Genomic DNA, 26184 nt, shown 5'->3' on the forward strand with positions numbered 1-26184 from the left:
CTGGGTATTTCTTATGTCATTTTCAGCCCACAAATGACCATGAAATTCAACATTTCCCACATAATGTTCTTCTCAGATGATCAGTCTTTGCTGTCCATGCAGCATGCACTAGTAATAGGAGAAATTAATTCCTTCCACCTAATGAAAAAGTAGCTCATTGCACTGCACTTCAGTCATGCTTGGATTTGGGTTTTGTTGTTTTTGTGACAGAGAAGTGGGGATAAAGACTGAGGAGAGCCTGCTAATACGTATTAGTCGTGTCACAGCATTGCAAGCTAATAATGCGATGGTCAGGATTAGCCAACTTTAAATTCCCAGAGACTATTGGGACCAGGCTCTGGAGGGCTGTGATATGGCCCTGTTTGGTCAAGGGGCTGCCCTCAAAAGGTAAGAGGATAAAAATCCATGAGGATTTCTACAGATGTCTGCTTCCTGTAGACTGCTGTGCTTGTCTTGCCCACCCTTGGCGTGCTGTCATCCACAGTTACAGAGCACTTGCTGTTCTGAATTGAAGCACACAGAGAGAGGTCTCTAGGGAGGCACTGGAGTAATTTTGAAGTTTAAAACGAGAGCCTGGTGGGTGCCTCACAGAAGGGGAAGCACGGGGTGAGGTATGGTCAGTGGCCAGCACAACTGTTTTTAGCAGGCCAGTGTTGCAGTGCTGGTTTAAAGCAAAGAGTAATCCCACGTTGGGCACAATTTTAAAGTGTGAACTGGGTGTATAGGATAGGTGAGAATTAAACTTAGAAAGAGCTGATGGCCTGGTCTGTCTTCAGTTACTTTAAAGCAAAAGCTGCCTGCAGGCTCAGGAGCCCTTGTTGGTTGGAGTCCAGTCTTACAGAATCATAGAATGCTTTAGGTTGGAAGAGACCTCAAAGATCATCTAGTTCCAACCCCCCCACCATAGGCAGGGACACCTTCCTCTAGAACAGGTCACTCAAGGCCTCATCTAACCTAGCCTTGAACACCTCCAGGGAAGGAGCATACACAACCTCCTTGGGCAACCTGTTCCAGTCTTTCACCACCCTCACTGTAAAGAAGTTCTTCTGTAGATGTGATCCTAGTTTCAGCTTCTACTGTGAAGATGACTGTGGGGGCTACCCAGCGGTAAGACAACTGTCAGCCTGCTGCTCTTCGTGAGGAAATTCTTGTTCCTGAGGTTTGGATCTGTAAAATCCAAGCATGGTTCCCTATCCCCAGAAAGCCCATCAGAGAGCTCCCAGCTTTCTAAAAAGTAAGGCCCTGGTTTGTGGTGTCAATGAGATGACTCCTGAGCTGTGACCTGTTTTACTGCCTACCTGGAGAGCTCAGCCAGGTGTCTTGAGCATCCAGTCTGTAGTACTGCAAAAACTCTCAGGGAGCAGAGGTGATAAAAGTTACTTAACTAGCACTTGCCCTCATGCTGGTTTCTATGGGTTCAGTATTTACAGAACAGTTAAACACTCCATAATATACACCTCTGGATTAATACAGTTGTGCTGCTGCTGGGAATCTGCTGTTCCTGTTTATTGCCATGGGCACAGAACTTCTGTTTAAGGAGTTTGGCTGTTGTGTGTGGCTGGCAGGAGCAGGACCTAAACCCTCTGTCTGATGAGATGGTCAAGATCCTTCTGAGAAGATCCTCTCACCTGTCAGCTCCATCTTCTATTAACATTCATCTGCCCACCAAGGGTCACTGCTCCCTCAGCTCAGTCCAGCTCTGCTCCACTTTCTCTCTTTCCAGGGCACTGAGCAGGGTGTGATTGCTACCTGCTGGAGATCCCCAGTCTGAGCTGCCCTGTGCTACACAAGTAGGAACCTGCTCACAGGCATTTCCACTGCTGCAAAACCGATTTGAAATTCAGAGCTAATTTGTGTATGCACATCTCTAAGAACAGAGGGGATCTTGAGCAAGCCACTGTTTTATACAGGAAATCATCAGCACCGATCTTCTGGGTGGGTTTTGTTTACTGTGTCCCAGCAAGTTTTTAATTACAATTATGAGCAGTGTGTTAAGTGCATTGTGTGATATACTGCCCTCTTCTTTCCTGTGCAGCGTGTATGCTCAGCCCCCTTCTGCCCTCTGTTTCTGTTGCTTGTTAATTGAAACAGAAGGTTCATAACTTGCAGCCTGAAGGCACATGGCTAAGAACTGATCCAAGCATTACTACATTTTTTCCCCTCTTTTTTGAAAAGTGAAGCCTCAAACCCTGAGTCCCATTTGGTGCAGTCTGTGTCCTAAAGAGCTTCACCCTGGACACTGAAAGCCAAAGGCTGCGCTATCTTGACAGTTGCAGATAAATCTTTGAGATGAACTCAGGATGCTGTGTATCCACTTTTTGGGAGAAAAAATGCACTGTTTCCGGGCTTGTTCAGCGTGTGGGGAGTGGGATGTGGCACCTGCAATCTCTGCCTGAAGAGCTCTTAGCTTGTTCTCCAGCCTGTGTGTGCAGACAGTGGAGTAGCGTGAGCAAAGCACCAGCAGTGGTGGGGGAGGAGGATGCTCAGGAGTCTGCCGTTGCCATTGTGCGTTTCCCAGGTAGCTTCATTTTGCAAGAGTGCAAATTAACCTTTCCTCATCAACAAAAGTCACTTGTGAATGTTTCCTGTGAGGGAGATGGCTGCAGTGATGATGTTACAGGGAGGTTTTGAAGAAAAGCTGCTTAGTTAGTAGCCAGGGGTGGTGGTGTGACTGGGCTAGAGGGTCGTCGTGCAGCCAGGGTGCCCCATGGTGTTGGGAGAGGCTGTGGCAGGGATCTGGGTAGAGCGGCGGCATGATCCAGCCCCTTTTGGAGTGGGAGAGCACCTTGCAGTGTTGTGGAAGTAAATCCTGTGTCTGTCTTTGTACCTCTTGGGAAGTCGTTGGCAGAGCTCTGTCAGTGTTGGAAAAGAGTGGACAGTCTGAGATGGATAGAAGCAACTCCAGGTGCTTCTTCCTGGAGAGAGAAGAGGGAGGTGTGAGGCAAGTCTCCATCACTGTGGAGCAGGCAGCTCTTACAGCCTTCCCGACCGCGGGATGCTCGGGACTGGGAGGGAGCAGCATTCCACGAGGTGGCAGCAGGGTCCCTCTTTCCTGCGTGGCGAAATTCCTGGATTAGGAGGCAAGCGCAGCAGATGTTGAAGACCTCAGCATTGTAGTTCAGCCCTGATTGTGAGCACCTGCAGAAAGTCCCCTCTCAAGGCACGGAAAAAGACCAACAAGAGCAAACTCCAATGGCAAGAAGTACATTTGTGAGTTAATATGGAACAGCATCATGCCCTACAGCTGCCAGCCCCTGCGAGTCGTGCTAGAAGCGTTTCTCAGCTTTAATTGAACATTAAAACTGAAAGTCTAACAGCAGGAACATCTTTATTGCCCTTCCTGTGTCTGCAAACCAGGTTGCACCGCTTCCCTCTCCATCACCTAGATAGGGCTATCTATTGTTTAAGTAAATCTATGCACTATTGGTGGTAAACAGACCATGGCCCAGCTCCTGGAAATCCCACAAATTGTGCCTGTGAAGCAGCCTTGGATTCCTTGTAGCTCCCAGCCCTGGGGAGGGAGCTGTTTAGTGCTATTCTCTGGGAAGGCTGACAGGGCAGCCAGCACACAGGGCTAAAGGCTAGGGGGGGCAGTTAGCAAACATGATAGTATAAATGGGGGCTACAGCCACTACCTGGACCATCCAACACAGCCTGCTGTACACTCTTTGCACAGCTCCTGCATCCAACGTGGGTCATGGGCAAAGGAGGCATGGCCTCACCCAGCTGCTGCTTGGTCTGCCTGCCCAGCATCAGTCATCCCTTCCCTTTGAACTTGAGCCCTTGCCTCCACATCTCACATAGCTGCAAGCCTGCCCTAGCACCCCTGGACTGCCTGACCAGGGCTGGGGTGGGTGGCATCCTTTGGCTACCCTCCTAAACCTACGGGGAGAGCTGGGGCAGGGCAAGCTTGGGCAGCCCCTGCCCTCCTCGGGTGATGAATGACCTGACAATAGGGTATTGATAAGGAATTAACCTTGAGCCCTTCTTGCTTCAGTGTCAATAGAGCAGGAGCCAAGTACACAGGTTTGATTGGAAATCTGTGTTTGCCCTCTGCTGCCTCTGTGCCCATCGACATGCTGGAGAGACGAGGGGGCTGCGACTCACCCTGCTGCTCCTTCCCTGCTCCCTCGACAGCCAGAAACTCCCCTGGTGGGTCCCTCCTGGCCTCCCTCAGCCTTCTCCTGCTGGGCCTGAGCATGGCTACCCAGCTCTGTGGGGCCTTTGTGCCCCACACCTGACGTGTGGGGGCTGGCTACTAGGCCCCCCCCCCACCCCGTCCCCCAAAGGGCCTGTGCCCATCCTGCTCCGGCCTCCACTCGGAGCAGTTTGTTTAATTAAGTGTTTTGCCTAATGGGATTGCCTAATTTCCATAACAAACTGGCGGGCTGTCATTAGGTGGGCTCCCTCATTCATTACTGTTAATTAGATATGGATCCCCCAGAAGGCGGCGGGGGGTGATGGACGAGGCCCCTGACACACGCTATTACACATTAGCATTTTCTCAATACATCCGATACATCACGGCCCTCCGCTTCCCAGAGAGACCTTAAATAAAACATCAGCAGCCTGCCGCGGGGCCTCGCCGGGGGAGGAGGCGGCAGCGAGGGCAGGAGCGGCGGCAGCGAGGGCAGCAGGGGCGGCTCCTGCCCCCCGCCCCGGCCTCGGGCAGGCCGGAGAGCCTTCCGAACCCACCCCTTTTCCCCATCCCTGCCACCGCAGCTGGAAAGAGGCCCCTGACATCCCCGCTGCCCCCACCCCAGCATCCCATTCCCAGGGGACACGGCTGTGGGGAGAGGTTTGGAGATGCTCCCATCGACCCGTCGGCAGAATGTTTGTAAACCGAAAGCGTCGGCGCCAGCCCCGAGGAGCCCAACCTCTGCCCTGCCTCCCCGCGGCTCCCCCGTCCCTGTGGTCAGGGGTAACCCTACACTGCGCTGCTGGCCCCTAATGCAGGCGGTATGGATCTGTTGGGGCTGGGCGCCTCCTGCCCCCAGCTAATGCAGCCGACGAGACTTCATTACAGGGGCGTCCCCTGAGGCGTGCCCTTTGCCCTGCCCTCCTAGCTCTGCAGTTGGGGGACCCCGGTCGCACTGAAGCAGAGATGCATCATTGCACGGGGGTGGACGCCTGCCACACCTCCTGTGGGGGCTGGCGGGGGTCTCACCCCAGCACCTCTGCGCATCTGTCCCTGCATCCCAACAGGGCCAGGGCTCGGCTCTGGGACGTGATCAGGGGCTGTGGCCTGCGCGGGGAAGCGTCTTCTCCACTGCTTCTCACCTGCAAGGGGAAACACAGAAAGGTGGAAGGCGCCCAAGAAGATTTATACTTGTTTAATTAATGTCAAATGTAGTTTACAAACGGGAGTGACAAGTACCTCTTTGTATAATATACACCGACACACAATCATCGACACACCGGAATATCGCTTTGTGCAACTGGGATTCTTTGGGCAAAGATAGGTTAACTCCAATAGTTCATACTTCTTTTTTTTTTTTTTTCCTTTTAAAATCATTTAAACTCATTCCAGAAGAAGGGAAGTGGTGGATACCTGTTACAAAGCAGGATGCCTCTCTCCCCAGCCTTCCCCCTGCAGCCCCCACCCTTGAAAACAGGGGATGGATTTACAATTAAAACAACCAAACCAGAAAATAACCCCCAAAACAAAGAACCAGTGACTAGTTACATATGGTTTTACACATACGTACATAGAATTCACAGCTGGTCCACAACACCTGCCAGAAAGCCTGGCTCCCACCTGGGACCTATTTCCAAGGAAGGGTGGGGTGACCTGCCCTCTCTCTCTCTTCCTGGATGCCTCTCAAACCTACCCACTGCACCACCTTTAAATCCATCTCTGAGCCCCAGCTGGGTGGCACTCACAGCCCAGCCTCAATTTTTCTCCCTTGACAAACGCAGACCCAAATTCAGTGTAGTTGCTCTTCCTCTAGCCAAGTGCTGCTGGTTGGAGGGTTACCTAGCAGTGACACCCATTGCTGCAGCCCCTTCTCCTGATTGCAGCCTCCCCTGGGAGGCAGGACCCCATCAGGAGAGATGAGCTCCTGAGCGGAGGAGGCTGCAGCTCTCTGGTCTCAGGGATCACCACACTGCTATGAGCTTAGAGAATTGGAACTCTCAAGAACTGGCATGTTTTGCTAGGATGTTTATAAAATACAGATCACTCAATCTGGTTTGGTGGCTTTTTTTTTTTCCCAGGTGCAGCAGGATCCTTCTGAAATCACTTGGGAGATGCTGAGGAGAGCAGCTGTACTCTGCACAACAGCACCAAACCCCCAAAGCACCCATCCTGCCTCCCCAGTCCTTCACTCTCTGGAAATGCCCCAGAAGTACTGGGGTTCCACCTCCAAACCCCTCATTCACCACCCTTTCCATACTGTCCTAGAATGCTCCAGCTATGTTGTGCTGCCAGGTGGGACTTGCTTGGCAAGATCCTCACCTCCCCACAGGAGTGGGGAAGATGAGCTTCTCTCTCTCCCTCTATTCTGTCATCTGGGAGCTGGCATCCTGTGACTGCCTGGGGCAGGGCTGGGAGAAGTCAGCACACAGGCACACACATTCTCCTTGGGAAACGATCAGTGTCTGTTTCTTGGGTCCTGAAAATAAAAGAAAAATCAACAAATAACCAGGCCAGATGGAAGCTTTGGTTAAAGCTGAGGATACAGGAGACAGGGACAAGCATGAGGGACTGCGTGGAAGAAGCTGGGGCTGTGGGGAACCTCTGGCTCCAGTTGGAATCACTTCTGCTCACTGTAACCACTGGGCAAGCCCTGAGGGTGGCTGTGGGGCTGAAACAGGGCTGGCTTGACTCTCTGTCCCAGTGCCGAAACCTCTTTTGCAAAACACAGGCCCCAGAAAAGTGGGAGCTGGGAAAAGATGGCATGAGGCAGGGCTTGGGCATCTTGGCTGGCCAGCACCAGGGCCTGCTGCAGCCAGCACTGTGAGGGAACTGGCTTTGGACAAAGTCACCAGGAAAGGCAATCCACCCCCTGGCATCTCTCCCTTTGACCCTTGCTTCCCTGTGGCTACCAGCAGCAGGCACTGGGAGCAGCTCTGGCATCCTCTAGTCAGCAAACGCTGTCCACAGGGGAGAACAGAAGGGCCAGGCAGGGGCTACAGCCCTGGAGGAGGCAAGAGGGGATCAGTCACATCCTTGAGCAGGCACTGCTGGCCGCGGAGGGGGCAGCCCTCTGGCAGGCTGTCTCCCTCCAGCTCTGCTCTGTTTGGCCCTTCCTCAGCTGGGAAAGGCAAAGGGGGCTGAGCCAGATCCCCCCCGGCAGGGAGCTAAAAGCCGTGTCTTTCCGGGGATAATGATTCTATTATAAATAGCCCCATTAGCTACAACTAATGACAAAAATCCACCTCCTCTACTCCCCATAAGTTCTGTAAGTTATGGGCAATGCTACAGCCATTACTAAAAGCTGTTAACTTCATATCCGAATGAGGAAATATACACCACAGAACATTAAACCATTTATATTATATATATGTATATATATACTTTTTTTAAACTAATGACTTTAATGCCAAAACTTTGCTGAACCAAGAAAAATATGGGTTTAATGTTCTCTGCTCATTTTCTTTTTTTTTTTTTCTTCTTTAAAAAAAAAAACAACCAACCCAAAACCAACCAAACAAACCAAAAATAAAGAAAATAAAAAGAAGAAGAAAAAAAAAAAGGGAAACTTATTAGTATGTAATGTTTGAGTCTATCCCATTTATACACAACATTGTAAACATATATAATCTATATTACATGTGCTTCATTTCTGCCTGGGTGTGGGGTTTTTTTCTCTCTCTCTCTTTTTTTTTTTCCTTCTCTTTAAATCTTTTTTTTTTTTTTTAATCACTAGAACACCACAAAAAACCAAAACAGAGCCAAACCAAAAACCAAACCAAAACAAATAAGAACAAAAGCAAAACAAAACTCCAACTGAACGAAGAACACAAGTTACAGGTTATTTAACATCTTTCTGTCAAGGGTCCCTTCCCCAGTGTCCTGGGGGCAGAGTGGTCAACAACGCAGTCCAAAGGAGGGCTTGTGAGCCATCCACGATTCAAAGCCAGCTCCAGGGAATGGGTGGATGGGGAATACTGGGTTTAAAAAAGGGGGGCTTCACAACAAAGGGTTTGGTTTTGCCCGCTGCAGATGCTGAAGGAGGTCTCAACAGGCGGGATCTAGGAGTTGAGGCTCCCTGCTGCTCCTGTATCCTCGAGTCCATGTCTGCAGTCTCTGGTTTGTTTTTCCTTTACATTTTTAAAACGTCTTTTTTTTTTTTTGTTGTTGTTGCTGTCGTTCTTCTCCCCCTTGGTGTGATGAGCTGAGCCGAGTAGCTGCATCCCGCCCTCCCGCTGGGTCCTTCATAAGTAGATGCGCCGAAGGTCTCCGGGAGATGTGATGGTGTTACACTGGGGACAGAGCTTCTTGGCACCCTGAGACCAGCAGAGGAGAAACACAGTGTGAGAGAGTGAAGGAGAACAACTTACATGATCCTGCCCCTGGCTGAGGAGTTGGGGCAACAAGACCACCTCCCTTCCCCTCCAGGCAGGGTCAGGACATCCCCACAGCACCGACAAACTGTGAGAAGGAGGAGCCTCAACACCTTTCTGGCCTCCTCTGCAAGTCCCTTGTCCCGCTCCACTCCTTGGCACGAAGCAGCTGGGCAGGCAGGAGCTGTGCAGGACAGTGATACCCAGAGCCAAGGCATGTCACCAAACTCAGCACCTCTAGGGAGAAGAGTCTCAGCAGATGGACTGGCCTAAGCTCCCAGTGTCCTGCTGTGTTGTCACCACTGGCTACCAGGCAGATCTGTTCCCTTCTGCTTCTCTGGCTCATCTGCAGCCCAGTGAACCTGGTCACTGAAGAAGCAGAAAACCAACCCAGCTGGAATTTAGTGCAGTTTTCAGCTGGGATGACTGAACTGATGCATAGTGGGGCTGGACCATTCCTTTCAGGGGAACACGCCAGGGACTGCCTTGGCCATCCTGCCAAAGTCCCACAGCTGCTGGCATGAAGAAAACCCCTTGTCCTGTCCCTCCCCAGCTCACGCAGACACTGTGGAGATGAGTCTGTTCTGCTGAGGTGAGCTGAAACCAGCAAACTGTGATATGAGCTGGGACGAGGTAATGGGTGGCCGACAGGAACACTACATGAAATAAAACGAGGGCTGCTGTGCCATCTGTCACCAAGCCTGACAGCAAGAGGGTGTTAATAAGCCTCAGAATCGGGGTCAACCTAAGCTGGTCATCATTAGATTGGCAGATGTGACAGACAGCTGATGGGAAAAATGACAAAAAGATGGCTCTGCTGCGAGGCAGCCTCCTGCCCACAGCACCAGCAGCACAGGGAATTGGGATGTCCTGGCTTTCAACACCCAGTGCTGCACAGGACTAAGCCAGGCTCTGTCCGAGTACCCCAGTTTCACTCGCTGCTGTCAGAGGGGCCTTTCCCACAGCTAACCCAGTGCCCAGCATGACATGCAAGCTGACAGGGATGCAGCATGCCATGCGAGAGCCTGATGGCTTGCACAGGGCTTCCTGGCAGAACTTCAGTTCAGCAGTGCTGTTAGCTCTTACCTAGCAGGGCTCATTTCAGTATCTGCAGCAGTGTGGTAGCTTGCAGGCCATGGACTGCAGGGCAGGACCTGCCACACTGCTGCAGTACTGCTGCCTGCATTTGGGTACATTATAGCAGAGGAGCTGACACTGCTGCTCACAAAAGGTAAGCATTCTTGCAAAAGGTCCTCTCTTCTCTGTGACAACACCTGCAGAAACAGGACAGAGGCTTTCTTCCCTGGAAGCTCCTTACACTAAGAAGAATCCAGAGGAAAGAGCCCTAGGTACAGAAAATTTACATGGGTGCAAGTAATTCACAAGGACACAGGGCCAGAGTGTGTTGCTCTGCAGTATTGACTACTGCCAAAAAGCCACGGCAGACCAGCCTCGAATTAGCTCCCCTCTCTGCTCTCAGTGCACAACACTCCTGGCAAGGGTGGACTTTGCATGCTTGGTGAGCTTTGGACTTCTGAGCAATTAGGCTTTCACTTGATGCCCTTTGCAGTTGAGCTGCTGTGATGACACATGGGAACCACAGGCACTTGCATCTGAGATTTAAAACAGCCACATGCAAAGTCCTGTTGAACCAGAGTTGAATGAAACTCAAGACACCCAGGAAGTCTTGGGAATCTCTCTTAGGACGAGTAACAGACTGTAGAGGGACAGATCACTGGTGGGATATATGATACAACTAGCTCTGGTGTCTGTTTGGGACTTTATTCCTTCTCTAACTACTGTGCCTGCTTACACAGTCAGCATTCTGGGGCTGGGGCCATCTCACTGTGCCTGTGTAATGCACTGAGCAGCACCACACACTGAGCTTTGTGGAGTGGACTTGGCATGGGGGATGCTGGGAGGAGCAAGCACAAGTCACACGTGGAAGGAAGGGTTTAAAATCCTGATGAGATCAGAGACTAACTGCAGTGGACTTTAACAGAGCCTGGTCATAGAACATGCGCCCTTCCTTGTCCTCAACAACAGAGCTCTGGTTCTCCAGCATCAGAAAAGGGCAAGCACTGACCCTCTATGTAGCAGTAATAACTTTCTGCAGCAGCAACAAGTAGGGGAGAAAAACCTAACCATTCATCCCTTCTGATATTGTGGGCTGGGCTACATAGCAGTGCTTCAATGAGTGGCTTACTAAGCTGGATGCTAATGTCACAGAACAACCTGTTTGAGCCAAGTCCCTGCTCAGGCCTACATTGCCATGCAGTTATCTGGTCCTCAGAGGTGCCTGCTGCACCTGATTGGCTGAAAAATTAAGTCACAGAGTGCTGTCAAAGGGGCAGTAGTTGGCAGCTGCCCATGTGAGCTTTCCCATGTGCCCTGACAAGCAGAAGTAAACATGCATGGGGACTCTAAGGCATTCCAGATGTGGCTACTGCACACATCTGTGTTCATGTTCTCCTTCTCAGGATGGACACATCTTATTGGCAAGCTGCAAAAAAGCATCCAGCTGAGTACCCGGAGTATCTAGCTGTGCAAAATGCACCAAGGAGGGGCACCTTCTGCTGAACCAGTCCCCTGACCCATCAAATGCTTCACCCTGCCTTCAGTGCGGGGTGAAGCATGAAGGAAAAGTGCTTACTGCCACCTAAACACATGGCCAGCTTATTCCTCAGTGCTCCTGTGCAATGCTGAAAAGCACTCCAGCAGTCGTTTTGCTCTGGCTCTGCTGCTGTTGGCGATGTCTGGTGGTCCCTGGGTGCGGAGGCACACTGAACCCTCCTGACTTCTCTTGTTAAAGCGAACCTCAGCTGCTGCCACCCATTGTCTTGCACCTTGTGCCCTGTTCTGGGATTTGGAGGTTGACTGAGGCAGCTGCAGGCAGATGTGTGTGACTCTCAGCAAAGGCTAGCTCCCCGACAGACTTGATAGCTCGATGTGGGAAATTCTGGAAGGGCAGATGCCATGCAAAGCCACCCAGCCCAGGTCTCCCCAGAGGCTGTCAGGTGCACACTATTAAGCATAACTCCTCCACAGCCCACAGGATGGCAGAACAAGCCTAAGTGAACTGACTGCAGCTATGACCCTCTCTTCTGAGGCAAATCAAGGTAAAGTATACAAATCCTTCACACCGCAGGGAAAGGGAAGATGGGTGGATGGACCCTGCCCAACACAGGATCTCTGTCCCAACGATCTGCTTTCTGTACCACAATGCCAATAGCTTTAGAAGGATCCACTTTCTTGACCCAAAGCTAAGAGCTGCACACGGACATCCAGGGCCAAGTTCTCATGTAGCTTGGCCCACTTCCTGCAAAAGCCACATGACCACAGACTGATTTAATGCAGTGGTGTGGGACGGGCAGCTCATCTGAAGCTTGGCTACACTGGGGTCAACAACAGCATCCTAGAGACCTTCAACAGGCTGGCCTGAGTGCTGCACAGGCTGAGTGCACATCACATACCGGGCCCAGGTCTCTGGGTCTCCTTATGCTCAGTTCAAGCAAAAAAAAATTACTTTGGACCCTCAAGGCAGCCTTTTAATTTTTTTTTTATTAAACAAAACTGTCATCCTCTGCACACATCAGCATGTCTGTTAATTTCACAACTAAGTCCTGATATTTCTTTCTTTCTAGATTGCTTATAACCTTGTTCCTTACATCTGACTTTCCGGTGTAGGTGTACAACATTCATTGGCACTGCCATCTATGCTCTCCTCTCTTGTAGGGAGGCACATGAGCTTGTACACACACACACACACACACATACATGCTGGCATAGGCACAATGAGAAAGCTTTTGCTCTCCCACTGCTCACCTGCCAGCTGGGGTTACTAAACTTTTCCCTTGAAATAAAAATGCTGTGGAATAATAAGTCCCACCTGTCGGCCATTTCTTTCTTGCTGTTTTTTTTCCAGATCCTTCTGCTCCTTTCATCATAGCTTCATGGAAAACCCTTGATCTGTTATAGCTGTGTGTGCTAGAGTAAAAGGCCACCTCAGCTTTTCCATTATAAACCCCAGTTTTGAGGGGGTTTATAAAACTCTGCTGCATGAAGTTTGCTCCAGGGCTGTTACAAAGCAAAGAAAAGGGGCTGGAACCAGGATGGAGTTTATTTTTTCTCCTCCTTTCTTAATTAAAATTTGGCAAGTGATTGATCCACAATACAGGCTAATCACTTGGGCAGTAGTTTGAAAAATACATTAACGAGAGCTGAGATGTTGAGAAGTCGTTAGGGCTCACATGGTGCCAGGAAGGATTGGAGTTTTTTGTCTTAAAGTTGCCTCTTAAAAAAAAAATGGCATGACGCCTGCTATAAATTGGCTAAAGCAAGAAAACTCAAAAGGAAGGATTTAGGCACTTCCTGCTGTCCTGTGGGTCTAAAAATGGGCAATTTCCAAGCAGAACACACTAGCAGGCACAGAGAATAGACACACACATGCACACAGAACAACTTTGCCTTACTTAGTGTCCCTGTCAAACTTGGGTTCAAAGGTTGCCTATTTTATAGGAAGGAAAACCAAAGCCAAGAGATGACAGGAGGGAGCTAAACCAAGAGCCAGTTTCTGACAGGAGAGGAATTGAACTCAAAGATCCAATTCCCAATCATGGTGACAGCCCCCTCTCCCACCCATGCCTCTACACCAAGTGGCAGCTTCTCCATAAATGCTACTTCCTAGAGAATAGAGAAGCAGGCACCCTCTCACTGCTGTTGTAGGGTAGCAGAGTTAAAGCAAGCAGGAGAACAACTTTTTCAGAGCCTCCTCAAAGGCTGGAGCTCACCCCCAGGGGTTGTTGGGAGGACAAAACTTTTAGACATTAATAAATAACTGCACAACCTCATGTCAGATGGGGACACCATTCAAGCACAGCAGTCTCCATGCAACTGTTGATTCAGGAGGTCCCCATGCTGCTGAAACCACTAAGGGATTGCCTGGAAGGATTTTTCTATAACTTCACTGTTTGTTACAAAAATACTCAGCCTGCACGGGATACATGGTATTATAGCTCAGAGAAAGCAACAAGGACAAGAATGTAGTCGTGTCATCTACCCAAGATATACACGTGTCAACTGCAGAACAGACCTATCTATTGATGAATCCCCCTGGAAGCATGTTCTGTGATGAAGAAAGCTTTTTGGAAGTATTTTTTTTCCTCCTCTTGCAGTTGCTTACAAATAAGCCCAAGCCTGGGGTCAGGAAATGCCAGACCTGCCTGTACAGGTGGTGGGGAAAACTCAGCAAAGTACACCTGCTTGAAATAAACCTGCTCATTCAGCCCCTGCACCCCTCAACAGTGGCAAACACCCCACCACTGGCAAACAGCAGCCTGACTTGGCTTTTAACTCCATTTACTTCATAAGAAAGGATATGAGGGTTTGGGAAATCCTAGGACTATAGCTCAAGAGGCATGTCAAGAACTCACCAATGCATTCCCCCAGCAGGATCACCTTAATTGCTGCTGATGGACATGCATCAAACCTGTTCCTCCAAACCTCCCCAACAAAGCACTGCAGCAGGTTGCAAATATCTACTGGTGGAGCACTCTTCTCAGTGAAGAAAAATATGAATCTCATCCACTAGCAGCTGTAGGGTCCTCCTTGGTTAATGGGGAAAGATAGAGAAGGGGCAGAGAAACCTCATCGCAAGGGAGATGCATCCCTCATCACCCAGCAACACTCAGGGCTGCAGTCCAACAATCACCTGAGGACAGACACCCACCACAAGGACGATGCACGTTCAAGGAAATGGACCTCACCTACCTCCTGCTGCTCAGATTAAGCTTCCCTCCTGTAAAACTATTTCCTCTCCTGTCTTTGAAGACCCTGAATGTGTTCTCAGGATTTTCAAAAGAGATTGCAAGGAAGTCACTCCAGGCTCACGTCCCAGTTTCTGTGTGAAGTGCACACATCCACTAGCTCTCTTCATGCAGGATGGATGACTGAAAAATATCACTATGTGGGGTGCCCCAGATAGCCAGCAAGTAGGGAGTAGCAAGCACATTGGTGTGGTTTAACACAGCAACACAAAACTAGTAGACAAAGCCAGACGACCCAATAGCTGGGAACCTAGGCACGATCACACAGCATCAAGCAACACATTCATGTACCTCTCTCCCTATCTCCATTCCTATTGTGCCTGCAGCCACAGAGCTGCTCAGCACATATTCCACACACAGTACACCTTTAGCCTGTGGCCTCTGAACCACAGCCCTCAGGCAGTCTGGTTCTGTTCTCAGAGGAAGTGGAAAGAGAGAAACCTGCTCAACTTATCATGTCCTGATGCTGGGTGAAGGGACAGTTTCTCTCTTTCTTCACAGTCACTCTGAGGAGGACCACTTAACCAAGCAGCCTCCAGCGGCACTGCAGCAGTGGCTAACTCAGCAAGCGCCATGATCTTGATCCTCTTTGGAATCTGACATCAAGATCCCGAAGACCAAAAGTTTTATTTTCAGAAAGCCTAAGTGCTTTAAAGATCCAATCCTCATCAGAGCCTCTGACACCACCAAAGTCAGAGGACACTAGAGATGCTCAGATTATTGCAGCATCATATCCTAGAAAGCGTGGAAACCTTAAACCTTTTAAAAACCACTTCACCTCCTCTGGTCTGTAGACAGATGTGAGCATCAGATTTCACCCTGTCTTCAATACTCTGCAGAGGTTTAGAAGTGCTCCCAGGCACTCCGAGCCTTCATTCCAGGGTCTTGTTCAATACGTGGTCCTCCCTCTCTCCCTGTCAGACACACTCACACTCTAATTTAATATTAGATCTTGGCTGGGCACATAAAGCACAGGCACACAGGAGAAAGGGGACTTTTCACCAGCAGGGATGGCAGATCTCCAGAATGTTCAAAAGGGGCCGGAAGCCTGACACAACCCCCTTGCCCCAACTCCTATTAACTCCAACAAATTGTTTATTGCACAACAGAAGAAAAATGCTGCCCCTTTCCCCCAGCCAAGTCTTTCCATGTGTGCTGCACGCGCAGGCTCCCTCCTCCCGGCCCCGCTGGGGAGCCGGCTTTATGTCCAGGGAAAGGTAAGAGCAGCCATTATTACACACACTATCCCACAGCTCCTCGCTTGTTAAAAAGCACAAGAGTCTCTTTTGTGCCCGAAATAAAAGGAGATACCTTAATTAGAACAATGCAGGTTGGTGAGCATTAAACACTGAGCCCAGCTGCTGTATGCCATTAAATTCATAAAAAAGGAGGGGGGAAGGAGGGCAGTCTTAACGAGATTACACACATTGACTTTGATCAAGACACAAAAGCACCAAGGCGTTCCAGGGTTTTTATTGCTGTCTTCGGGCTACATTTTAATGGTTACATTAGAAACATGCGAACACAGGCTGGGAGAGTTTTCTGAGACGGGAGAGGGAGTGCAAGCATGCCTTGTGAAAAGGCCTGGTTTAATAAATTGGGGGCTGCAGGGAGAGGCTAGGACTGGGGAACACATGAGTAGTCACTTATTAATTGCTTCCCCTATGCAAGTGCCAAATCCTAACGCGATGTTTTGCTGGACTACTCCCATCCCGCCTGCCTGTCTGGCAGAAGAGCCGTGTCCACATAGCACAAGGCCAGCTCCATCCCCACCTTTTAGTGGAAGATAAGGAAGAGGGAGGATGGCTCCACCTCTGCAAGGGTAAATGCTAACCCCATAGCACTTGGAGGTGAGGGGGATTCCCCTCTCCCATGAACAGCCCTGACTGCTGTACTCGAAACAAAAAGGCCTGACTGAAGTTGAACTAAGTTGCTGCTGAGTCTAAGAACGGCCTGACATTGGTGCCACAGATTTAAAAGATGACATGAGGCTGCTAGGGAGAGGACAAAGACTTCAGAGTAAAGGAAGTTAAAAAGAAATTAGTGTTTTGTCCTCTGCTTGTAGCACCTCTGAAGAACAAGATTACTCTTTGCTTAGCCAAGGTGGCAGAGCACCCATTCATCCAAACACCTCACAGCTACGTACCCACATATGTGTCTTTTATAACATGCTGCTAAAATGTTTACCAAAGCTTGTATAATCTAAATAGTGACAGGGTGCAGCTAAAGAGCTATAAAATACAGCCCAAGGGATAGCCAAGTTATTGAGTTGCTATTAGTACTCAAGCCCACAGGCACTTCACCATCCTGGTAACTTTTCTTGGACAAGACTTTTAAGAGGCAGGATTTAAAGGAGTGTGATCAGCTCTATCATAATTCCAAACACACAGCATGTTCTATAAAGTAGATTCTGTAATGTCTTACAGGAACAGTTTTTAGGAGTGGTATTCTCTTACATTGTTTGCAACCCAACAGGGCATCATCTTGCATCATCTTGCTAACAGGAGAACTAGAAATCACAACTGACTAGTTTCCACTCCCTGCCATGAGCAAAATGAAAGCTTGAAAACCAGCTGCACGGGGGACATGAAAAGCTAATTATAAAGTCCACAGTTTTAACACAGGAAAGAAAACAGTTTATTTAGTAACACCTTGCATTTTAACCTGATGTCCTTTAATATCTGTATAAATGACTACTGCACTGGGTGACCAATTCAGTGTTCAGGGTAGTCCCCAATCTTCCAAACCAAATGGCATATGCCTGAAAACTACACAGTGTTGTTTCAAATAACCAGAAAAACATAAATTTGTATTCATAAAGCTCCTTTCCATATCCTCTGCCCTGAAGATGATTCCCTTTGCTTCAGGAGAATATTAAGTTTCTCAGAAGCTGCTCATTCCACAAAATCTTGGTGGATTTGACCTCCATTCTCACAGTTCTCTGAATGGATGCCCCACAAGAAATTACTGTAAGGCAAGGTTGTCCCTTACACAAGCAATGGCTGTCCCCATGGCAGCAGGAAAGAAAGCGAGGGGCAGGACTGCACTTTGGTCATGATGACTCATGAAATTCACTTAGGTCAAAGCCAGAGTGGAGTGCTAAGCAGCAAGGCTTGGGAAGTCTGCATGCACAGCACTCAGATTGTTCAAAATAAAGCAAAAAGCACCTTTTCCTGTGGTGATTTAAAATAAAGTATCCTGTAAGAAAGGAAAAAGCCAACAAGTCAGCAAGAAAGTAGCCAAGAGCCTCACCAGAGTCCGCAGCCAGCATTCTTCACAGTGCACATGCCAGCACTGAATGGAAGTCAGGGGCATTGTGTAGGAGTCCTGAGGAGAAGAAGCAAACAGGTTATTTCTGCAGCTGGGATTTAATGATTCTTGGCTCCCAAACCTATCACAAAACCTTTCTTTGTGGGTAGCATCACCTTGCATTTTGCATAAAAAAATCTCTTGTGCATCATCTCAATTTGCATTTTTGTAATGTTTGTGTAGCAGAGGCAGAAAGTCTCCCAGTCCGTTTCTCTGGCTTTCCAGAACTCCTGTTGGAAGCCCATAATCCACTCAAGTGGTGACCTGGCTCAGCACAGTTATCACAAGAGCATCTGAAGCTGCTGTGGCCACCTGCTATTATTCTCATCAGAAAGGTCGCTAGATCATTCAAAAACCAGAGTCGGGGTAAGATTAACCCTTATCACAACTCTTAGCTCTGCAGGAACAGCTTAACTACATCTCAAGAATGCTGCTGCTATTCCAGCAGACATACTTGAGCATTTGCTATCATTGCTAAATAAACCTCTGGAAATCAGCAACAAGTTGTTCTCCCTTCTGTAGGACAAGAGATGGGAAGTGTCCTCCCATACTTACCAGCTGTGAGCTAGGAGAGAGACAGAGCATCATGCATTAAGCTGAAGCTGGAGAGGGAGCCCACGACTAAGCAGAATTTTCCCCTGCTATCAGCAGAATGAAAACCGATCAGGAGATGCAGAGCTTTGCAGGCTCAGACCATCAGAGGGAGCTGATGCCCTTCTTTAAGAAGGCCACGGCATCACCACAGACCAAGGAGGACATGGACAACTTCTAATGCTCAGGCAACGTTCCTGTTCACATGTCATACAGTGGGTCTCAGATCACAGATTCTGCTCTCGCCCGTGTATGTAAATCTGCACAGGATGCTGGTAGCTGGGAGATTTCTAGAGGAAGGCTGAAAGCCTTCCAGAGTTTGGGCTTTTTTACCCATGCCACAGATAGACAGCTACAAATACCTGTGGAAGAAAGCATCTAGTGCACACAGAGATTCCAACTGCTAAGAGGACTTTCATTTAGAAGGCTAATTGGTGTATAAGGACAAAGATGAGTGCCCCCACTTCACCTGAAAAAGGAGAGAAGCTTCTCCTCTCCTCAGCAAAGATAACCAAGACATTTCTGATTCATTACCACAAGTGGAATGATACTCACCATGCAAATGAGACATTTATAGCGGTCCCCACGGGAAAGCTGCCTTTCTAACTCACGGACACGAGCCTTTAACGCTTCAAATGTTGTCACTGCAGAGTCTTCTGTAATTCTGCAAAAGATGATGGAGAGTGAGCACCACTGAGCACACCAGATTATTAAGAGTCTGGGGGAAAAAAATGTATCCCACAACAGGTACTGCACATGAAATAGCACCATTTGAACTAATACATCCAGCTTGGAGCGAAGAATAATTCCCCAAAGAGCCAGTGTGAATTCTTTGATGCGTCCTACTAAACACTTCCAAACATATCCCAACAGAACACAACAGGACTGGGGTTGCCAGCCTCATACAGAGCATGTTTACGCACTTTGGATAAGGTTTGGTATGCTGCTGTAAAGCTGGACAGAAAACTTTCTGTGGGCAAGAAAAGCTGCTCTTCCCCTTACAGAATGGGGGTCTTTGCTGACCATCAACCTTGTGAAACACAAAACCAGCTCATCTCAGAGGATCAACGCAGTGCTTTTATCTTAAGGAAACATCTAGCTTTTTGGGTTCCTATACAGAAAAAAACCAAGAGAAAACAAAAGCAATGGATGCTGTGCCAACAGGGTGGCTATAAAAGTAGCTTTACAATCTCTGCTTTCCCATTTCCAAGGGTCATTTTTGATGGGCAGCATTATCTCTTTTGTCACAGAGGCACCGTGGTGAGGGTAGGTAAGTGGTTCTGCAAGGTTTCATGGCTCTGTGAGGCTGGCAAAAAGAGCAACTTGCCAGCCTAAAAGCAAGGGCAGACAGCAAGGCTTAGCAAATGAGATGCAGGAGCATTACAGACAAGGATGTGTCACTCCAGCATGCTACAAAATCTGATTTGTACACACTGCAGACATTGGGAGGGGCTCCCAAGCATCCTCCAGAAGTGGTTTAGAGTAGTGCATTAAGATTAAGGCTTTCACTTCTGTGAAAAAACAAACCAAGGCAGTAATTTCTACATGGCATTGAATTTCAGACCTGTCCGAGCAGACTCCAGCTCAGAAGAACCATAAGAGCACCTTGCCACCAGAAGCTGCATCAATCACAAAGAACATAACCCACAGTTGTACCTACATGTTCTACCTTTTCAGGGGATAATTCATCAACAGGTGGCTAAAAGATGGATTTAGTGGAATTACCACAACCAATAAAGCGAGCTGCAATCTCAGCACTCCCACTGCACGCACAAGCTCGCTCCTTTGTTCATTAGTCACTTGTCACTGGCACACAGGGAGGGACCTGAGGTACCTCCCATGAGGTGATTCTGATGAGTTTTCTCAGGGCTCTGGAAACAGCCAGTCAAAAAGATCCTGATTTTTCTAATTATAACATTTCAGAAGAAAATGAAGCTGCAGGAGTCCATGTGGCTAAGTACCAGTGTTCTAAGCTTCTCCAACTCCACTCCTACCTTTGTACAGATCAGAGACTCTCTGCAAGAGCTAACCCAGGGGAGACCTTCATCAGAAAGAGATTCACTGCAAATTACACTTGCTAGGAAATAGTTGAATAATTTTAGGACCGCAAAAAAGGCAAAGAAATACACATGCCCCTAGTGGGTGAAGACTGCCTGGGGACAGGGACACTGCAGATTCAATTCTTAGTGTCAATAGTCTCTGGAGCAAAATGAAAGAGCTTCAATAAGAGACAGTGCTCCCTGTTGTGAAATACCCACTTGTTCCTACTCATTGGTAGAAATTATTATCGTGTTCCAGCTTGAGATCTCACCTTCCAAGAAGAATTATAGAATGGTTTAGGTTGGAAGGGACCTCAAAGGTCATCTAGTTCCAACCCCCTGACATAGGCAGGGACACTTCACACTACAACAGGTCACTCAAGGCCTCATCCAACCTAGCCCTGAACACCTCCAGGGAGGGAGCATCCACAACCTCCCTGGGCAGCCTGCTCCGGTGTTTCACCACCCTCACTGTAAAGAACTTTATCCTAGGAGATGTTGGTGTTCTTAAAGAAAGCCCAGACAGGTGTTCATTTTGGTCAAGAAAGAAAGAAAATTATTTATTTATAGCTTGAAGATAATTGCTGGATGAGAAAAAATGTTTCCCTTCCAGTTTGGCCCAGCAACAAGCTGATGTTGGATGAAAGCTGCAGCTCTAATTTGACTTTCTGGAATCCATTTCTCCTTCCTGCACGTATAAAGGCACTGGAAGTGTAAAGGCAGCGAGTGTGGCTCCTGCCTAAAGCGGGTGGCAGGCGGAACTTCAACTCTGCATCTCCCTTCAGAGGAGGATAGGCTACTCAGCAAGGAAAGGGAAAAGTTGATTCCCTGAGCAGATCAAAGCAAAGGTCAATTCATCCCCAGTCCCAGCCCAATAACAGTCAAGAGCTTGAAAAGGGAAAATTTGCCACTGCAACAACTAGAGGAGATAGAAAATGGTTTGTTTATAGAAGTCTAAATGGCTGACCCCCATCGGCCAATTTCGGAAAGTCTCTGAGATAATCGCACCTGTCCAGTAATAAACGAATGAATCAGAAAAGGAGGCTGAATAGAGGCATAAGCAATAATGCTCAGAGGCTGCCTGATACAATGGGCAATCAATAGGAGGGCTGTAGATCAGGGTGCTAGTTAGCTGGAAAATTACCGCATCGCTGCGTGCGTCACGCTGTAGGGATCCTGGACAATCAATGTGGGAGGTATTGATTTAGTTATTATCACTTCATACGCTCCAGACATTGTTAAATATACATTTATTAACAAGACTGGGGTGCATTGGTACAAGAGGGAGCTTTAGCCACCGCACTGTCTCCCGGTGCTGATCAAAGCTCAGCTGTGACAGAGTTTAGACTTCATGTTCTCTTTGCCAAGCGTGCTTGGACAGATCCTGACACACGGTGTGGCGCTGAAGACGCAGCTCCTATCTCACGAGAGAGAGGTTTTGGCTACGACCAAGTATTTTGCACTTGAGATTTCAGGGAAGCCTGTGGAGCAGCAGCAACCAGGGATGTGGCGGCCAAGGGTCAACTTGGAGTGAGCGATAATTGCGTGGCTGCTTCCAAAAAGCCAGAGGAAATGAGGTCAAGGGAAATAGGGAGAACATTAGTAAATAAAGGAAACTGGAACTACCTCCAGGGATGGAATAAAGACAAGAGTCACTTCCCATGTGTCTGACTCTCGAGGTGGCCAGCACACTTGGGACACAATCCATTCCATTTACTGACATTTTACCGTCAACCTGCTGCTTGTATCCTAAAGATAAGCATCGCTTAGGAGCAAGTTTTCCTGCAGCAGCAATCTCGGGAACTCCCCCAGGCTTCCCTGTTGCGTGCACACCCTGTGTGTGCTTGCCTGGACACACTGGGAGCAGCTCAGACAGTATGTTTACAAGGTACCACTGGGATGGAACAAGGGTCAGAAAGCCAAGCTTCACGGACAGGGCAAGGCTGTGTACAAGTTACCTTGCCAAGGGAGGCAGAGGGAATTACAGGGAAGAAGGAACTGGTGTGTACAGCCCTGCTTTGCCTTGACCTCATGCTGGATGTAGGAGGACTCTTCCAACAATTTTGTGCCCCAGCGCTCCCCTTTGACGTGTTTGGGTATCAGCCTCTAGAGAGACCTGCTGAGCACAACTGCTGCCAGGAGCAATGTCTTGAGCCCCAGTGCTGGTGCTTCTCCAGCCACGTTGCAACAACTGGCTTCACTGATAACTGAGCTGGACCTATCAAGAAGACACATCCATGCTATGCTCACCATAGGCACAGAGAACTCGGAGCAAGAACATTTATGTAAGAGCAAAGACATGAAGAGAGGGCTCCCTGTGGAGGAAGCTCAGTCTTGCACTTCTCTCTAGACTGTGGTTAGTTCTACAACAATTTAGCAGTCATGACTGAGGACGGTGGGTACCAGGAAGCAGATCTATGAGACTGGGCAGGCAGTGGGGAATAGCTTTTAGTCTTTATGCCCACTGTGTGTCTTTCTGCTGTTCATAGCATTTTTCCTTGTGCACTGAAAATAAGAACAAACTTTCTTCCTCTGAGCACAACCTTCCTCAGATCAAACAAAAGACCAGAAAAAGGGCACAAAAGTACCGTGGAATAGGAAAAAGGACCTATCTGTAGCTTTGAGTAGTTACTCAGCAATCACCTCCTAGGAAATATCCCCAGGGAATTGGCTTCCCCACTCTTTGCAAAAAAAACTTTAGCCCAAACACTGGTTATTTGTCAAACATTAGCATGCATGTGATCTTTGTTTCTCCAAATTAAATCAAGCAATTCCTACCCACCGTCCCAGTGGGCAATCACAAGCAATTCCGTTAATTAAATTATCTCTGATTCTGCAGCTCTGGAATCTCTCAATTGACTAAGTCTGTGCTTTATCATCAACAAAATGCTGGACCAAAAAGGAAACAAAAAATGTTATGTCAAAGCGATTGGCTTCAGTTAACCCTTCCCAGCTGGATACTAAGAGTTGTTCAAGGAACTGTTGGACTGGAACGAGCCCAAGAGTGAGAGACACGTACTAGAGAGATCAGTAGCAGCTGTTCACTTGTTTCCTTTCCATTGTACAGAAAAATATCATCACTGCATCCAGCACCCTGCTTATTTGAAAGCAGTGGAAAGATGCAAACTGTTAGCTGCTGAAGCAGCAGAAAAACACCTCAAAGACCAGTAAGCCCCAGTGAATATTCCATCCCGCTGCACTGAGATCTCACCTGATGTACCCCACTGTTGAGGAGTCTCTGTAAAACATTCCCATTTGGTTTCTTTTGACTGGATATAAATTTTCCTTCCTTCCTAAGTGGCCACACTGTACACAGCATTCCATAAATTTTTACAATTTCACTGTTTGTATGTACCTTGTAAAGAACGCTTAGCGCTGATTAAATGCAACACCAATAAAATTTCACGGGCTGCTTTTGACACTTGATATTCTGACCTTCTTCTCTCTCCCACATACATTCATTTTCGTTTTCATATGCCTGTAAATACAGAGTGGTGGAGGGGAAAATGTACAGTACCACTGACAAACCTGAGAGCAATGTCTTTATTTTTAAACAAAGCCTTTATCCTCCCATGTCAGAGGTGGGGAACCTGATCCCAGCAGAACACACATGCCGTTCTCCTGCACCGAGGGCAGAGGTCAGGTCACTAGCAGCTTACATATCATAAATATTAGAAGCAGAGTAGTCAATGCTTTGAAGGCAGAGCCAAGCTAAAGAAAGATACCAGCAGCAGAGAAATTGTTCCTGGCCATAGCCAACACGGTCACAGATGACAATTATCATAACCAGTGCTACGCTGCAGAAGAGAAAACCTCCTGCAATCTTTGCTTTGTGGGGCACAAATCTTTAAGACTTGATGAAGTAATCCAAAAAATGACCCCAACATCAGTGCACAATCATTGGATTGCAAGCCTCCTTTCGTAGCTAATTTATGTTTGGGTGAGAGGGCAACTTTTTCAGAGAAGAGACCACGTTTTATTATCCTGTAACATGCTGCACATAGCTGCTGTGACGCTGGCAGCAGTGTGGAATGGCAAAGCACAACAACACTGCCTTGGCTCTCACTCATAGGTTGTCTTCAACAACTCCCTCGCTATCAGTTTCAAACACTTACTGAAAACAACCCTGAGTTTTCTGGGATAAGAAGTGCTTCTGTTTTCAACCTGGTGAAAGAATCTGCCCTCTCCTCAAATTTAGTAAGCATCACCTGCAGCAAATGCTAACGATGCAAGGAGTTTATTTTGGTAGATATGGGTGAGCAGAACTGAAGCCAGCAGGAGATACACAGACACAAAAGCCTTTTGCACTCACTGAGTGCAAGAACATAGCATAAAGCCAAAAAAAAAAAAGGGAGTTTGTTACTAACAAGTAAAACACTTAAACTGGTAAGTAAGTTTTTAAAAAGAAAAGTCACAGGTGGCTTTAAAGGAAACAGACTCAGCTCCAGCACTCTGAGTATGTTAAGTCTCTGAAAGAAACCTAGCTTTAGGCACTGGTGGCAGATTGACTGTGAATCACCCCCGAACAAACAGGCTACCAGACTGGCACAGTGCACCGCAATTTTATTTCACTAGATGAGCTGGCTACAGCAGAAGGGACCAGATCCCTAGCAGCAGAAAACTGCCCAGCAAAGCTCTTTGCAGTACACCAAGTGAAGTATAGATGCTTGCTCTGTGAGAGTGTCACTGCTAAAAGGAAATCTGTCACGACATCAGTGCTTTAGGAGCTGTGTTCCCCTTTATTTTGCTAAAAATCTCATTTATTTGTTTTCAGACTAACCTTCTTTAAAAAGGCTGAGTTATAATCCTGTAAAACATGGTCACATGTATTGAGGAAATTGGCAAGGATGCCAATTTATTGTCCTCTAGGAAAAAAAAAAACCACCAACTCCTCTTTCCTTGATTAATGTATGTTTTTGTATTGTAAGATATTAAAGAATGTTGCTTCACCTGTAATTATAGAGAATAGTTTATTTTGGCAAAGTGCCCTGGCTTCTGGTTGCCAAGTTATGAATAATGCAATGTTCCCCATTCTAATTTCCGTGTTCTAAGTTGTGAATTTGGAGCAGGGTGCATGCAAGGGCACACACACACACAACGCTGAGGCTCTCTCAAGTCACAAGCGCCTCTATTTTATACTTGCTTGCACAACTTGTTAATACCAGCATCTGCTTGCCAAATTCAGTTTGCTTCTGACTAATTTCATCTTGATGCAAACCAAAAATGTTGCTTCTTTTTTTTCTCCCCCCACAGAGGAATTATTTCTCTTACACTTGCACGCACCACCGCAACGCCACTGAGGGGAGCTTACCGCAGCACGAAGGCGTTTTTAAGCCGCATTTAGTAGGGACTTGGGTAAAGATTCCCTGAAGAATTTAATGACAGAAGAATTCATTATGCTTTCATATCTCCTCCGCCTCCATAACACAGAACCCAACAATGTCTTTACAGAAGCGGGAAGTGAATTCAGGCGCTGGCTCCTTCTCTCTCTCCTTTTTTTGGCTTGTGTTTCGCTGGGACACATGTGCCCAGCCCCAATCAAAACAGAGACAGATGGCATCGCTGATCATTGAGAATGGAAGGAGCCTCGGAGTCAGCATGTTTAGATGCATTTGTAGGGCTATGCAGTATCTGCTGGCCACTGGGACTGATTTAAAAAGGCAGCTAGTGAAAGTCTGAGCTTGGGCCAAAATTTTAAATGTGCCATTTGAGCAATTATGGTTCGACATGAAAGCTGGGAGAAAGAATGCACGGGTCATTCTGACTTCGATTTAGAGACTATGTCCCCTGTTCCAAAGAGAAAATAAATGCAATCCCACTGCTTTACTGGAGCAGCTCTGGCTGTAAAGGAGAAAGCCATGCTACAGACAAGTATTTTTCTGCAGTAAGGTTTTGTCGAGGCACCACAGGCT

The 26184-nt window shown here is 47.8% G+C and overlaps 2 protein-coding genes across 5 annotated transcripts in view; both read right to left on the reverse strand.

Annotated features, from left to right (window-relative positions):
- Positions 1 to 26184, reverse strand: part of RPS8 (ribosomal protein S8) — a 157865-nt gene that overhangs the window by 46755 nt on the left and 84926 nt on the right. The gene's annotated exons all lie outside the window — the stretch shown is intronic.
- RNF220 (ring finger protein 220) overlaps positions 5318 to 26184 on the reverse strand; it is a 244999-nt gene continuing 224132 nt past the window's right edge. For all 4 annotated transcript variants that reach the window (XM_064147710.1, XM_064147713.1, XM_064147712.1 and 1 more), the window contains 3 exons: positions 18789 to 18897; positions 17586 to 17660; positions 5318 to 8451 (listed from right to left, as the gene is read on the reverse strand). In XM_064147710.1, coding sequence (XP_064003780.1) covers positions 8380 to 8451; positions 17586 to 17660; positions 18789 to 18897 — 256 coding nt within the window. In that variant the 3' untranslated portion in view covers positions 5318 to 8379. The remainder of the gene's footprint in view (positions 8452 to 17585; positions 17661 to 18788; positions 18898 to 26184) is intronic.

The sequence above is a fragment of the Pogoniulus pusillus genome, chromosome 8 (genome assembly GCF_015220805.1).
Source record: "Pogoniulus pusillus isolate bPogPus1 chromosome 8, bPogPus1.pri, whole genome shotgun sequence".
NCBI lineage: Eukaryota > Metazoa > Chordata > Aves > Piciformes > Lybiidae > Pogoniulus > Pogoniulus pusillus.